This window comes from Streptopelia decaocto (genome assembly GCF_964273445.1).
Source record: "Streptopelia decaocto genome assembly, chromosome: 4".
NCBI classification, from domain to species: domain Eukaryota; kingdom Metazoa; phylum Chordata; class Aves; order Columbiformes; family Columbidae; genus Streptopelia; species Streptopelia decaocto.
The window spans coordinates 6,523,030-6,537,291 of NC_138658.1; the positions used below are offsets into that span (position 1 = coordinate 6,523,030).

Consider the following 14,262-nt stretch of genomic DNA (forward strand, 5'->3'; position numbering starts at 1 on the left):
GGGAAGGCGGCACCTGTGGCTGCTCCCACTGCCACATCCACAGCAGACACACACGTCCCATGGACACTCTGAGACCAAGTCTGTACCAAATATATTTACAATCCTGAAATATGAAGTAAACGAGTGCCTAACAGTCTCATCTAAATAATATTTATATTATTATAGTCTTATTCCTTTAATTCTGCCCCAACCAAGAAAAAACACATTTGTTTTAATGAGTTTACATTCAATTAAAATAATTGCTATTCATACTACAACTTAAAAACCAAGCGCAACATTCATTAGAGACTCTTAAATTAACATTTAACATCGGTTATTTCCTAAGCCAATATTTTCCTTGTTTTACCTACTCTGGTAATTGATTTAACGCCTTAACTTCTATCAGAAAAAGTCCTAAAACATAATAAAACACATTCCCATTTTTAAAACCAAGCAGAGTACAGAAAATCCTAAAAAAGGCTTTCTTCAGCTAATTTAATCTGCAGAACCAAAGCACTGGAAGCAGAGGTTTCCTTCCAGTCCCCACCTTTTGGTTGCTGGCTGCCTGGCTCATGAGTGTCAATAAAGCTTTGAAAAGCTAACAGACACACAGAGAATGTTTTTAAGGTTTCAAAAGTCCCCAAAAATAGTTGTCAGAATGTGACGAGCTTATGACATGCCTAATTAAACAGGGAATTGTTTATTCACTCACAGGAAAGTGACAGAAAAACTATTTTAACCAATTCTTCTCAAAGATTACAAATAACCCAACTTCTCGCTCAAGCTGTTGGCAGCTACGATCAGAAAAACCAAAGCATCAAAGGCACATGCGAAATAAATTAGAAACGGTAACTCAGATCTTGATCAGTTAGTGCTTCACACAACATGAACAAATGACAAATTTGAGGAACGGCTTTTTGTTGAGTAGTGGAACAATGAAAGAAGGAAACAAAACCAAGTTCCCTATAAAAACAGAACACAAAACAAACCTGAAATGGGTCAAGGAATCCAGACAGAAGACCCTTGAGGCAGAATATCTGTAAGAACCGTTACGAATAGCACGGACATCGCACCATCGAACATTTCCCAGCTTGTACACTGAACAGAAATTGCTGGTATCCACTACTCATCACGCTTCTTTTAGAAGAAGAGATGGACTTTACACACCAGTTATTCAAGAGCTTAATATAAACCCATTCAATACATTTTACATGGACAAATATATCCTAGGTGCACACAGGAGATGAGAAGTAACTAAGCGGTGGCGTATTTATTGCAAATAGGCCTGAATTCCCATCTGTAAGAAGTCTGTCATGCAAGCTATCCTTGATTATATCCAAAGAAAAGTACTATTTAAAAGAAAAATAAGAAGGAAAAATACAGACACAAATTTGAGTAGACTGTTACTAAAAGTCAGCAGTGAATTTAAAGGTTTTTTTTCTGTTCTTATTTTTGACATTTTATCTTTCTCAAAAACCCCCCATGCAAAACCACTTAAGATGTGCATTCATTCTCTCTGAAACTATTTCCTCCTTGAGATTTTATCTCAGTGGAAACATGCTTACTGGCTGAAAGAGTAAAAGATTAAGCAACACATCAGTCCAGGAAGGAAGACAGCACCCAAGTTTCAAACAGATGCCACTAAAATGAAAACTAAGCAGCAATAATGATAAAGAAGAGTAAAACCGAATTTGCTTTTCTGGCTGCTGATTTAGGAAGAAAAGTGCTCACCCAGGGGCAAATACTTCTCATGTTACTATAAACCAAAGCACTGTAATATGCAGATACACACAAATATTTTAGAAGCCAACAAAGAGCACTTAAGAGACTTCTAAACTGAAGTGGCTTAGAAGGAAGATACAAATACAGGAGTAGGAGACAGCTGGTGTTTTGAATTAAATACACTAAATACACTAAATACACATGTTTCAAGAAGTCATAACTTACCTTCAGCAGCAAACCCACAGCTTTGTTTAGAGAGGAATTGTTTCCTACCCTACCCGCCTTCAAATACAGAGGTGACACACAAACAGAGAACTGGAGATACAAATGCAGTGCAAAGTGCTTATCCAAATAATGACCAACTAAACAGCAAATTAATTTTTTAAGGGCTCGCCTGACCAGCAAGGACACAACGGTGTTTTAGAAAATCCATTAAAAGCTACTGTGTGTGCTAAAGATTGAACTCAAATTCCACTGCTTTCAAGAAGAAAAGAGATTCCCCATGGCAACAAACAGCAGAAGATATGTCTAAAGAAAGAGATAGATGGTTCCAGGATTAAGGTTAAAAAAACCTCCAACAACCAAAACAAAACCAAACACTTTTGGGTATAAACAGTGTTTTTCAACAATAATTTCAATTTTTTTAGCAATGTTGCTCAAATCCCTGAGAAGTGTCATCTTACAAAGGCGAATACCCAGAAGCGCAGACCTGGTCAGAAGTGAGAGGCAGCTCATCATTGCCTCACATTACATGGGATTTTCGAAGTCTGAACTACGGCTCCTGCCAAAACCATAACATACTTGGCTTGGATATATCTGTGTCAAAATCTGACACACAAAAATACAGCATATGAGGGCAAACACATTTGTAGACTGTAACATAACATATGAATCTCCTTGTCATTCAGATGTCCATGAGGTTAGTTTCCTCTTCACTACAGGAAGAGCATGAATATATTCACATATTTCTGTATAAATCACATAATGCTGGTCTAGATGATGAGCTAAAAACCCCCTACAGCAGCACCCAAAAGATCTGATACATTCAGGCTTCAAAAGAAGTTAAACCATCAGTTACACTGCAGCAAATGGAAAGTGCTTTGCTTTTAAGCAGAAAGCAGAAATGAAAGAGAAGGCAAGAGAAGTTATGGTATTTGTTTTCTCCTCTGTAGCATACCAAAATCATTAGCTTAATTTCTTGGAAACTGTGGGATGTATGAGCCTAGTTACTGACATTATAAACAAACACAGCTTCCAGTATGAAAATAAAATTACTGTGCTTAAAAAAACACCCCCAAATTTCCCAGGAAATGGAAGAACACTGAAAGAAACTTTGGTTGACCCAAAATAATGGATTTTTATCCTTGCTACAAATAGAAATATTTTTTTCTGTTTACCAGTTCTGTAGAGCATTGCTGCTTCTTCCTGTCTCCCCCCTGGCTATTTCCAAGTCCCTTCACTCTTGTTTGGACACAGAAAGGAACAAGCACATCCTTAGGACTGAGGATACTTGTGTTTTTACTCTCTTGTCATCATAGCATTAAGAAAACCTAGCACATATGCAAAAACATGCTCACTATTAGCACTGTCAGGTATCAGATGAGGCTGCCAAGAGAGACTGCAATAATCTCCTTCCTTAGAAATTGTCATGACCTGACAGAACAAGCCCCTGGGCAACCTCATCCGAATTTAGTATTGGGCTTGTTTTCTGCAGAAATTTGTACCAGAATGACTTGCTAAGGTCCAATCTGAATTATTCCATTAATGTGCAGCCCTTAGCTCCTTCAGAAAGTCTCTCTACATCTATCCAGAACAGTGCAGCAGCACTTGCGTTGGCTACAAACCCTGTATGACAGCAACCAGTATTCTACTGTCATTTCAGGTTTCTTCCCAGTTGCCTCTCTACATCCACCTATTATTTCTTAAGTCCTGTAAGCTCTCTGGAGTTTCCTTTTGTTCTGTATTTGCATATGTAGCGCTTGGAGTCCTGAATTTATGGCTAAGACTTCCAGAAAATACAACAACAGAAATAAAATCAACACTAAAGTAAAAAAAACAAGAAAATGACTGATTATCAGACTCAGGTTTAAGGACTACTTCAAAAGTAAGACACACTTGAGTAACAACACAATTCTTAGTTTCTTAGGAGTAAGGAAAATCAGATAGACTAAAATTGACCATATAGATACGGCAGGTCTATATATCCTTCCCCTATTCATAGAACGTCCTGAGTTGGAAGGGACCCACAAGGATCACTGGAAAAACCAAACCAAAATAAAACTGTGTAAGCTTTAAGACACTGACTACATATACACTGCCGAGAGGAAGGAAAGGAATCTTTTCAAATCACCATTCTTCAGATGGTGTATTTGACAAGAGAAACAACCATTAGATTTTACTGGACAAAGAAGGGAAAAGTGTGTTTGCTAAACCGAGTGTATATCTAATGCAGATATACTCTTAGCCGCTAGTTACTCTTTGCCAAGACAAACACAGGCATAACTCACGTAGTACCTCTCAAAATAACTTGAGTCATACCTTTAACCTGAGATGCCAAACTGGAAAACGCAGCCAGAGCTGTCTGTATCACCTTCCAGTTACCTATTTCTCACTGGCAAACTGTTCTTTGTACTGTTTTTCTCCTGAGATAAAGCCTGTTTGCAGTTCTGCAGGTGAGTTGTGGACACTGGTCGGTTGTGGTAACAAACACCACAGAACCAAAGGAGCAGGAGTTGGGAGAGGCAGAAATATGGCACAAGAAGAAATAATTTTCTTGGCATGTACATCAAAGAAGTTGAAGTTCAAAGCAAATGAAACAAAACCCAACAACCTCTCTGTTAATTCTCATTCGCTGCATTGAATTGTTCATTGAAATTAATAATATGGTATAGGCTCTAACACTGTGTACCAGCCAACAAGCAAATCAGAACATCTGATGAATGTGTCAGACCCCTGTGCTTGGAAGTGACAACATAAATGCCCGTAACTGAGGTTTGGCGGGTATTTTCTTCCTGTCTGAATTTTAAAGAGAAAAAGAACCACCTGGGGCAAGAGAAACATTCAATCTGACCAATTCCCCCCCCTCCAATTCCCAGGTCACTTACCAGGTCACTTCGAGGAGCCTCCTGATAGTCAGCGGAAAAGCAGGACATGGAAGTTCTGGCGCCGTTGCTCTCGCCGGCTGGCCGGGGGGGCTGTGCGTACTGCCGGTACGTAGCGCTCTTCGGGGTCCAGCGGAACAGGTTGATTGACTCACGAACACAACGCTCAATATCAATCTCTGATCAGGGATTTAAAGCAAGAACAAGAAACGCAAGCATGAAAAGAAGTCAGTAAAGCAAATTACCCTAGTTATGACATTACTAATTTACGTATAACCATATCTACCTCTGTCTCTCTCTCTCCCCTCCCTTAAAGGGCATGTAGTTTTCAAAATCATTTCCCATTAAACCAAACAAGACTTAGAAATTTTTTAATTAAAAACTAGCACAGACATTTTAAGCATTGATTTTATCCCCAGTTATGTATGGAAATCTGTTTAAGAGAAGTGTGATAGAACTTTAACCAATGCAAAGAGAGGATTACAATTGGCACCTAGTCATTGTAAGGCTTCTTCATTCAATGTCGTTGCAAATCAGACTATTGACTCGAATGTGAGCACATGCAGCACATCATCAGTACATTTCATGCTGTGTACGGACATGAGGATTTTTGGATTAACCGAGTGTCTCGTTTGTCAGTTCAATAGTGCTATATAAGCCAGACTGGAAGCTTTCAGTTCTCAAACTTTGTGGCGTCTGCCATTTTGACAAAGCTACATGTTGTTTGGTGGAAAATAGGAGTTCTCAACACTAATTTGTACTTGATGGCAAACACAATGTGTGCATTTGTTTTAGAGCTTAAAAAAATACAGTACAAAACCCAACCAGATATTCCCAGTGAAACACTCTGGCTGAAGGAGTGAAGTATTACTGTACTTGGGAGGAAAGCAGATACCTATTGAATGGGAAGCATCCTAAAATAAGCTGTGGTCAAATAAAAATTACCATAGCATAATGAAAAACATATGCAAAAGTAAACCTACTACCAATATCATTTTTGCAAAACAAAGTATCCCGCATGTATCTGTCTTCTATAAACCATTTACTTGTGTATTACTATAAAAAGACCAGTTAGTTTTGCGTGTCCTGTCTGCAGTCGCATGAAGAGAAAAATCATCCTAGCTTGCATTTTACAACAAGCGTAATGTAGTGCATCACACAAACAACAAGTGCTAATGCACTTCTTTCTTGTATCAGTCCTAAGCATCTTTGAGGATATATTACAGCATTCACAATTTAAAAGACTGAAGCATGAGCTTCTATGAAGAAAACAGAGGCACTGTGGCCAAGCTTTATCTGTGTATCTCAGATGTGATGCATTGCCATCCATCATTCACGACCATCAACAGATTTGATGCATTGCTATCAGTCGGGGAGTTACACCAGAAACCTCAATTGTTAGCAGGGTGGTGAGTGAAAAAAGCTGAAATTGAAGCTTGGGGCAGAATATCCCAGTTGGATGACATAATTTACTTTGTTTAAAATATGAATGAATGATGTGATCTATTAATCTCCCATTCGAAACATTGTCTGTATTCAGGTAGGATACAACCTGCAGCATATGCTTTAATTCCATTGAAGCCAACATGCTTATGTGCTATCTTGCTTCTGAAATTCTGAAAAATCTGGGACCAAAACTGTGGTTCCCCCGATTTTAATTCTAGATCCAAAAATCTTTTTTGTGGACGTGAAAGTAAATCCCAATTTTCCTTAAGCCTACCAGGTTCCCCAGCTACTTGGGATAATACTTGCTAGAGATAAATGTACAATGTGGTGTCTCAACAGTAAGTTACAACTTTTCATTCTGTGAGGAAAACATATTACATTTTTCATTTTGTATATACTGTAATGGAAGGTTGTTATTTAATATCATTCCCAAGGAAAATCCATGGAGAATTCTATACAATTTCTAAATTCAGATAAAGACAGCAAATGCCTTTCACCGGTTATTATTCCTAGAGGTCAGAACAGAGGCTAAAGCATGGTCACTATGGTCACACTTTCTCCACATTTCTGAAGACTCATTTTATTCATAAAAAGTTGAGAATTTCAGTTCAAGGCTGCAGTCCATTTACAGTTTATGTTTTTTGGTAAAGAGGCTGCTATAACTATGAGTTACAGCCCTGTCTCCTGAGATTCTGAGCTAAGGCAATGTTGGGGGTATTTTTGTAAAAAGTGAGATGAAAGCAGAATTTAGCCAGTAAAAAGAAAAACAATCTGAACAACAATAATAAATAGCATTAAAACATCCAGTTGCGAGAGGGCATGATAGCTTACAACTGTCTGAAATTGAAAATGGATAATTGAAGGCCAGAATAGGAACACTAGGTGCACTAGAAAGCAGAAATTTATATAGACAGAATTACCTACTGAGACAGACTATAAAAATCTTTTTTCCTAGAAACAAGCTCTGTAATTCTAAAAGGAATCCATTTAGAGAACTGGAAAATGCAGCTATGGGTTTTTCCCTAAAAATGATAACCCGTTCTCACACATCACGGTGTAAGTAAAACATTTAGGAGTCTGTTCTGTGACTCTTGGCTGTTGGTTTTTCATTTCTTCCAAGCAGCATTTCAGGAGGACAGTGGCCGTGGCTGAAAATGAAATTCCATAGAACATTTTACATGGTTGGGGAGGGAGGCCATCAAGAGCTTAACACCAGTTTACAGTCTGCTGATTAATTGATCTGCTTCTAAGTAATGCAAAATAAAAATATAATAAGGAGACTGGGGTTTCCACAAATAATAATAATAATTAAAAAAACCCCATGTATACACATGTATGCATGTATGTGGAAATTATCAACATTTATCACCCCCAAGGGAGACGAGACTACTGGTAGCAAAAGATTGTATTCACATTCTTCTTAAAAAACAATTAGTTTCAGGATACTGGAATTTAAGACTGGTGTAAATATTTACAGAATATTGATTAGTCACATTGCATGAACATGCTTCACACTTGAGGAACCTTCAAGCCAGTCTTCACTCTTGGTTGGAATTTTCGGTTTAAGAAAAATCATTTCCCGTCAGTAACTAAAACACAATGCAATCTTTTGCAGCCTTGAGGGATAAGATCTTTTCTCCTCCTCTTGGCTAATAAGTAAGAGTCTGCTGTTCTACTTCAATTCCAATTGCTTTCCATGCTCTTTCAAATATATGACAAATGACTCAGTCTCCAATTAAATGTCCACCTTTTGCTACTGCACCAAGACTTTGCATTCACACAGTATTAGTTCTGCTTGTCCTTTTCCTGCTCCCAAGTAACTGTGTTACAAGCCAGAAAACGTTAAAGGTTACACATTATTAAATACATATTTTTGGTATGTCAGAAGTGTAAATACATCAAGTCAGTGCCCAGATTCTTGAGCAAGACTAAGAACAAATGAACAGAGAGTAACTCACCAGAATGTCAGACTATTTGACATGGGCAAACAACTCAGAACATCATCTGCACAAATCTCAAGCTGTCAGCAAGAAGTGAACAGAAACGTTTAGAAAGGCCAGGGAGGGCCTGCTCACTCATGGAGATGTACATACAACAGCTCTATGCTCTCCAAGATCCCAACACTGGGGTGTTTTATGGTTGCAAAAGCACATGCCTTTTCTTTGTATTCATACAAATTATTTTGCTGGAAAATCTGTAATGAAAACATGCTGACATAACACAGTGTCATTAACTGTGAGGCGTGTACGGAAAAAATTTAAGCCTAACTGTAAATGTAATATAAATAGTATAAAAATAACTTATCGTTTCAAAATTTAGTAGGTCTTCAAGTAGTCTGGTTTTCAAAAAGTGCACAGCACCTGCATTTCAAAAAGCCCAAGTACCTATGAACTAAAAGTCACAACTTTCATTTTAAAAACTTGGGTTTAGGAGTTCTGGCTCAACTGAGCTCAAGTACTTCACAGTCAAGAAGCAATCAAGCCTTACGGGAAACAATTTTATGGCACTGGCTAATTACTCCATTACTTGGCATCAAAAGACTTTTCCTGGGATATTTAAATACAAAAAAAAATACAGGAATTGAAATAAGCAGAGTAGGGAAGTAAACAAAAAATGATCTAACAGTAATCTGGTTTTGCCATGGCCCCACCCCAATATTAAGCCTATTTAAATATTTTCCTCCTTTTCTGAACAAAACTTCACAGTTGCTTTAAGATGTTATTAATTTTGCTCTGTTCATGCTAAATTATAACTCCCTACCAAGCTGCTGCTTCCCTCTGTCAACAGCTTCAACTGGAAAGGATGGCTCAGCCTGACACAGCTGCTTTTATAGCTACATATATTTAGTGTTTATTATTATAGAAAAAGGAGAGAACTAGACCACGCCTGAAACAGAGGTTAAAAAGAAAGCATCAGTTTAAAAGCAATACACCTGTGACAAAAACACATAGAATTGTTTACGTTTCCAGTAAAAGCAGAGGTGCACACATTGCTCATAGCAAGTGAAAGCAAATAATGGAGAAAAACATAACACCAATGGTTCTTTCTTAATGAAAATGTACACAGACCAAGTCTTTGTGTGCAGTTAATCAACTCCAGAGCCCTTTCCTTGGGTAACAGGACACCAGTTAAGAAACCTGACCAAAATAAACTGCTTCTGCATTTTGGAAACAGCCCAGAATTATGGGCTTGGTTTGGCCTCTCCATCACAAATACTTGATTACTACCCCACCAGGCCACATGGAGCTTTCACCGCACAGCCACAGAAATAGGCCAGCAAACCTCTGTGCTACCAAAGCAGGGAAGCTGAATAGGTCCCTCAGTTCCATCTCATGATTGCTGCTCTCAGAAGAAACAAAGGCCATAAACGTCTTCTTTTCTGATGACATACAGAAAGATACACTAGGCGTAGATATTTAAAAGGAGAAATCTAGGAAGAGAAGTGACATTTCTATCCAACAGCTCTGTATATATCTGTATCTATTGCTGCTAGAACGTTACTATAAGCAAAAAGGTCAACACAAAATTATTCTTTTTATATAATTCATTTCAGACATTATAGGATAGTTGTGTTATTTCACTGTTTTATAGATAGGAATTTGCTCTTATTTACAGACATCGGCATCCCCTTTGGTGCATCTTGCACCAAAATTTCAAAGGCAACACAAGTATCAGTCATTAATTTTAAGATAGAAGCCTTTGTTCTTCTTTCTCCATGGATGCAATGTCTGCATCTTTCAACAGCTGCCAGGAGGACACGTGTTGTCAATCAAGAAGCCATTATATTTTTATGTAATACAGCAGGCGTACAGAAGTTGCACTCGGCTAGAAAAACGACTGGATGCAGAAGCAAAGGAACAAACTACAGTCCTGTGCCTTCAGACAGATGGCACGTTGCACAGCTGCAATAAGGATCAATTATTTCAATGCTGCATTGACAGGCTGCCTTGTGTGAGAGCACATTACTCTGCAATTCTTTCAGTATCTTGGAATTAAAGAAAAAATCTGGACAGTTCTCCACAGTTAATATTGTTTACTATCTCTGGACAATATTGCCATTTTCAGTGTACATGCAACAGCTGCCTTGCTGTTGGAAAGACAACAATTGAAGCTATTCTTGAGCCTGAATGCCCACAACCAGCGGTTAGTGTATCAAAAATGAAGCGGTTCAGGTTCTTTCTTGATGAAAAATCAAACATCTGCATCAGAAACACTGGGGAAAGGACTTTTCTTTTCATGTAATGAAATCACATGCAAAGTCCAAAGAGTAGAAAAAGCACTTGTTGGTCTCTTGTCTTAATCCATATAGGAGATGTTTGAGGACTGAGAAATTTGGAATGTATCCAGACCAGGAGTTCTATAGTGGAGGGTGTTATGAAAATAATAATTCAAGTAGAAATGACATATCTATGTGAGATACTGACACTTTTGCTGAGAACAGTGTGGATGTTTGCAGTCTGTGTATAAATAGGAGAAACTGAGAGGAGAGTTTTGTGAAGTACAATTCCAGCAGTACCTGGAGTTCCACACTGACCAAAGCAGTGAGCAACAGGGAGAAGCACCATGAGTAATTCCCTGAGCCACTAGACTGCATAAAGGACAAACATGGATCCTTTTCTTATTTGTAATTGTAAGAATTGCTCTGTCTTGGCAGTTTAGTGAAAAGGTTTCGTAAAGATTACCTTCCAGTTTGGGAAAGCGATGTTGTCCTGCACTGATAAAGACAAGCAGGGAAGACACAGAATGATGAACGACAGTACGAAGAGTCAATGTTTACTGTAAGGGAACCACCAAATGCCACATGCTATGGGCATAAAGACTGTAATGTCAGCTGAGCTCTGACATGAAAGCGTTTTAGACAGTTTTACAAGGTGCACCAGGGCTGTTTAACAGCAGACATTTCCACAAACCAACAAAATGTTAAAGACATCTGGTCCTGCCCTAACACCAGAATAAGACCCTGGACAATAACAGAAGGATATGAATTCACACTGTGTAATGGAAATGGTCAGATGGAGGCTACTATGCAAAACCTGAGACACACATAATAATAAGGGGAAATAAAGCAGATCCACAGAAGAACGGACATTATTTCATAACTAGATGATGACCATCTATTGAAGATGCACAAAACAACAGGTTTACAAAACTGCAGGGATCAGCTTCGAGGATGAACTTGTTAGAAACAAAAGAAGATGAGGAACTTGTGCCACTAACACCATATCCAACAGCATTCAGTTTTTGAATTTAACAGCCTCAAATACTAGTGAAACTTAGAAGTAATATGCAACTGCTGAAAGCTCAGTATGCATCAGTAAATCCAGCTGAGTGGTAGACAGAACCCACTTCGGCTGTTTCCCAGGCACAACACATAGAAAATTGTAAAAGCCTCTACAACCAGAAACGCCAACCAGCCCAAATGCTTATACAATGGATCAATCTCTCAACAGCCATAGGTAGAAGGCCTTTGTATTAGCAGAGCTCTCCTCTTGCTAGCCTTTGGGATATTTTTTGAGAAAATACCATTAAGTAGCTTAGAACTGCTGATTTTTGAAATAAGACAAAAATTCAAGTGACTTCATTGGGTAAAGATTAATATAGATAAAGTATCTAGACCTGCCTAAAGAGTATCCTGAACCACGTAACACCCACAAACTACCACAGGTCAAGAAACATAATATTGAAGACTGAAATACTGTTAATTTCCCACAAAGACAGCAAGTGTAACCAGGAAGGATAATAAGCATCTTGCTTACGTACCCATGCTTAAACTGCTTTAATTCTAAAAAAAAATGCTCTTGTCATTTGGTACTACACTAAATAACTTACTGAGATGCAGAACTTTCAGCATTTACCATTAGTCAAGTCTATGCTAATGTTTCACAGTGCAAAACTGGTAGCTTTAAGTAACTAACATCAGGTCAACCTTGTCAATATACATTTCTAAACTATTTGAAGTTTGCTGCATAATTAACCTACTCAGATGTCAAGGAAAAATTGTCCTATTCTGTAAAAAGGCTTTCTAACATTCCCCCAATTTGAATCTACACATGAAAGTATTTAAGAAGTACATTCCTAAATATCATATTTTTATAACAAAAAAACAACCAGCACCAGCCAACCGACCAGAAAAAGACCATCTTTAAGTCATGTTAAGCTTTGTGTTGTTTCAGGATTATATTCCCAGCAGACAAGTTTCCTGTTTATACCCTATCAGTTTACATGATTGCCGAGCATGTTTTTTAGATCTACGCTATGCTGGTGAGTAAAAGAAAAAAGAAGTTTTGTGAGCGTGTGGTTCTTTAGTTTCTGGGTTTTTTTTTCTGTTTGTCTGGTTTCTTAGCATAAGGATTGAAGAACCAGCAAGACTGCCCAGCTCCTTGCCTTGCTCCGAAGCCAAATTCTATGTGACCAGCCTATCCCCTACACATGCTTGTCTAGACTTTTTAAACATTTGCAGTGACAGGTTTCACCTGACACACCCTGATGGGCTCTTAGCCCATTTATCACCATTTTCAGAATACAGACAACATCCTTCACATGCAATGAGCGTTTCCCAGTTGGGATACCTGTCCTTCCTGGTCGGGTTTTGCCATTCAACACCAACAATCCAGCCCTGAAATTTATTCCGAGCTTGCAATATCAACAAAGTCTGAGCTTCGGGTACAAACCTGCTCTAGTCCTCCATATCTAGTATTAGTCTTTCTGTTGATGTCTTCTAAACACCAGCTCTTAATATATTAAGAACCAAGAAGTTTGGATAGACAGAATCTAATGCCTCATGCAGGCTTATAAAGGCAAGAGTTCAAGCTCTTTGAATATGAGAAAGTAGACGAAAGGGAACTGACAGCAAAGCCACTGAGAATTCACTTAAACTGAAACATTTTTCTAGTGCTCAGCCCAAACTGCCATTTCAATTCTATATTTAAGTAGTTATGTGTATCTGTATCAACAACACTGGATATACACCCCCAAAATATATGTACAATCAGAGAGATCTGCTGCTAATGTACATTTTAATCAAGGAATTTTAACACTGCAGCATTTGTGCATCTCATTTTAAAATCCTCCTCAATTAACAACTGAAGAACTAAAGATTATTTGGAAGACAATTTACACCCCTAAAGGCAGAAAACCACATTCAGCATAACAAAGATATAGAGAGATACAATACCAGGCACCTTGCTCTGCCAGCAACATTTTTCCCAAGACACCTTTGTAAAGAGAAAAAAGAATAATTCACCACATGTAGCAGCAAAGCTCAGCTATGAGCGGCCTGAATTTTCTCCTTCCTTGCCTAAAAAATATAGTATGTCTGATGGTCTACCTTTATGCATTTTGGTTTTATTCCAGGGTAAAGTACAAAACCCTACACAACTAACAGGTGGATTATTCTATTCTCTGAAGTCTCCTTTTGCTATGAAGAGCACATACAGGCTCCATCAAAAAACAGGAGGCGTAAGCTGTGCTGCACACTGATTTTAAGACATTCACTATGAAAGTTCTACTGATAACTCACTTTTTACCCTTTTTATAAAACACCATCTCTTGAGACAGTCTTTGCTAAAGGATATATATTTGACTTTATTCTGCCAGTAACAACTACAGACAGCAAGCACGCTAATATGAATAAAATAAAGGTTTTGGTATTTTTTTTCCTTAGGGTGTCACCCACCACGGCATTTCTCTTTAGTGTCAGGATGGTAGAATTGAACCTAAAATTAGAGCTGCATTTTGTTCATGTCACTACAAATGGAAAATCTGAATAATCAAAGAACTCACAGCTTCAAGTGAAGTGACATCAATCTTAGTGGGTTTGACACCACCAAACAGCCCTGGCGAACAGGTGTGCCCTAACAAATTGCTCTGCTTCTGTACTAAAGCCAGCTCCCAGTGCACAGCTGGCTGCAAGCCATTGGAAAGAAAATATAAAACCCCCACTTACTAGCAGCTATGCAGAGTTTCTGCTTCATAACTGCACTATTTAGCAACAATAATCTTCAAGCACTGCGTT

General features: G+C 38.2%; 1 protein-coding gene across 2 annotated transcripts in view; it reads right to left on the reverse strand.

The window, feature by feature from the left end:
• Positions 1-14,262, reverse strand: part of TBCK (TBC1 domain containing kinase) — a 93,759-nt gene that overhangs the window by 18,154 nt on the left and 61,343 nt on the right. For both annotated transcript variants that reach the window (XM_082050344.1, XM_082050345.1), the window contains one exon: positions 4,806-4,981. In XM_082050344.1, coding sequence (XP_081906470.1) covers positions 4,806-4,981 — 176 coding nt within the window. The remainder of the gene's footprint in view (positions 1-4,805; positions 4,982-14,262) is intronic.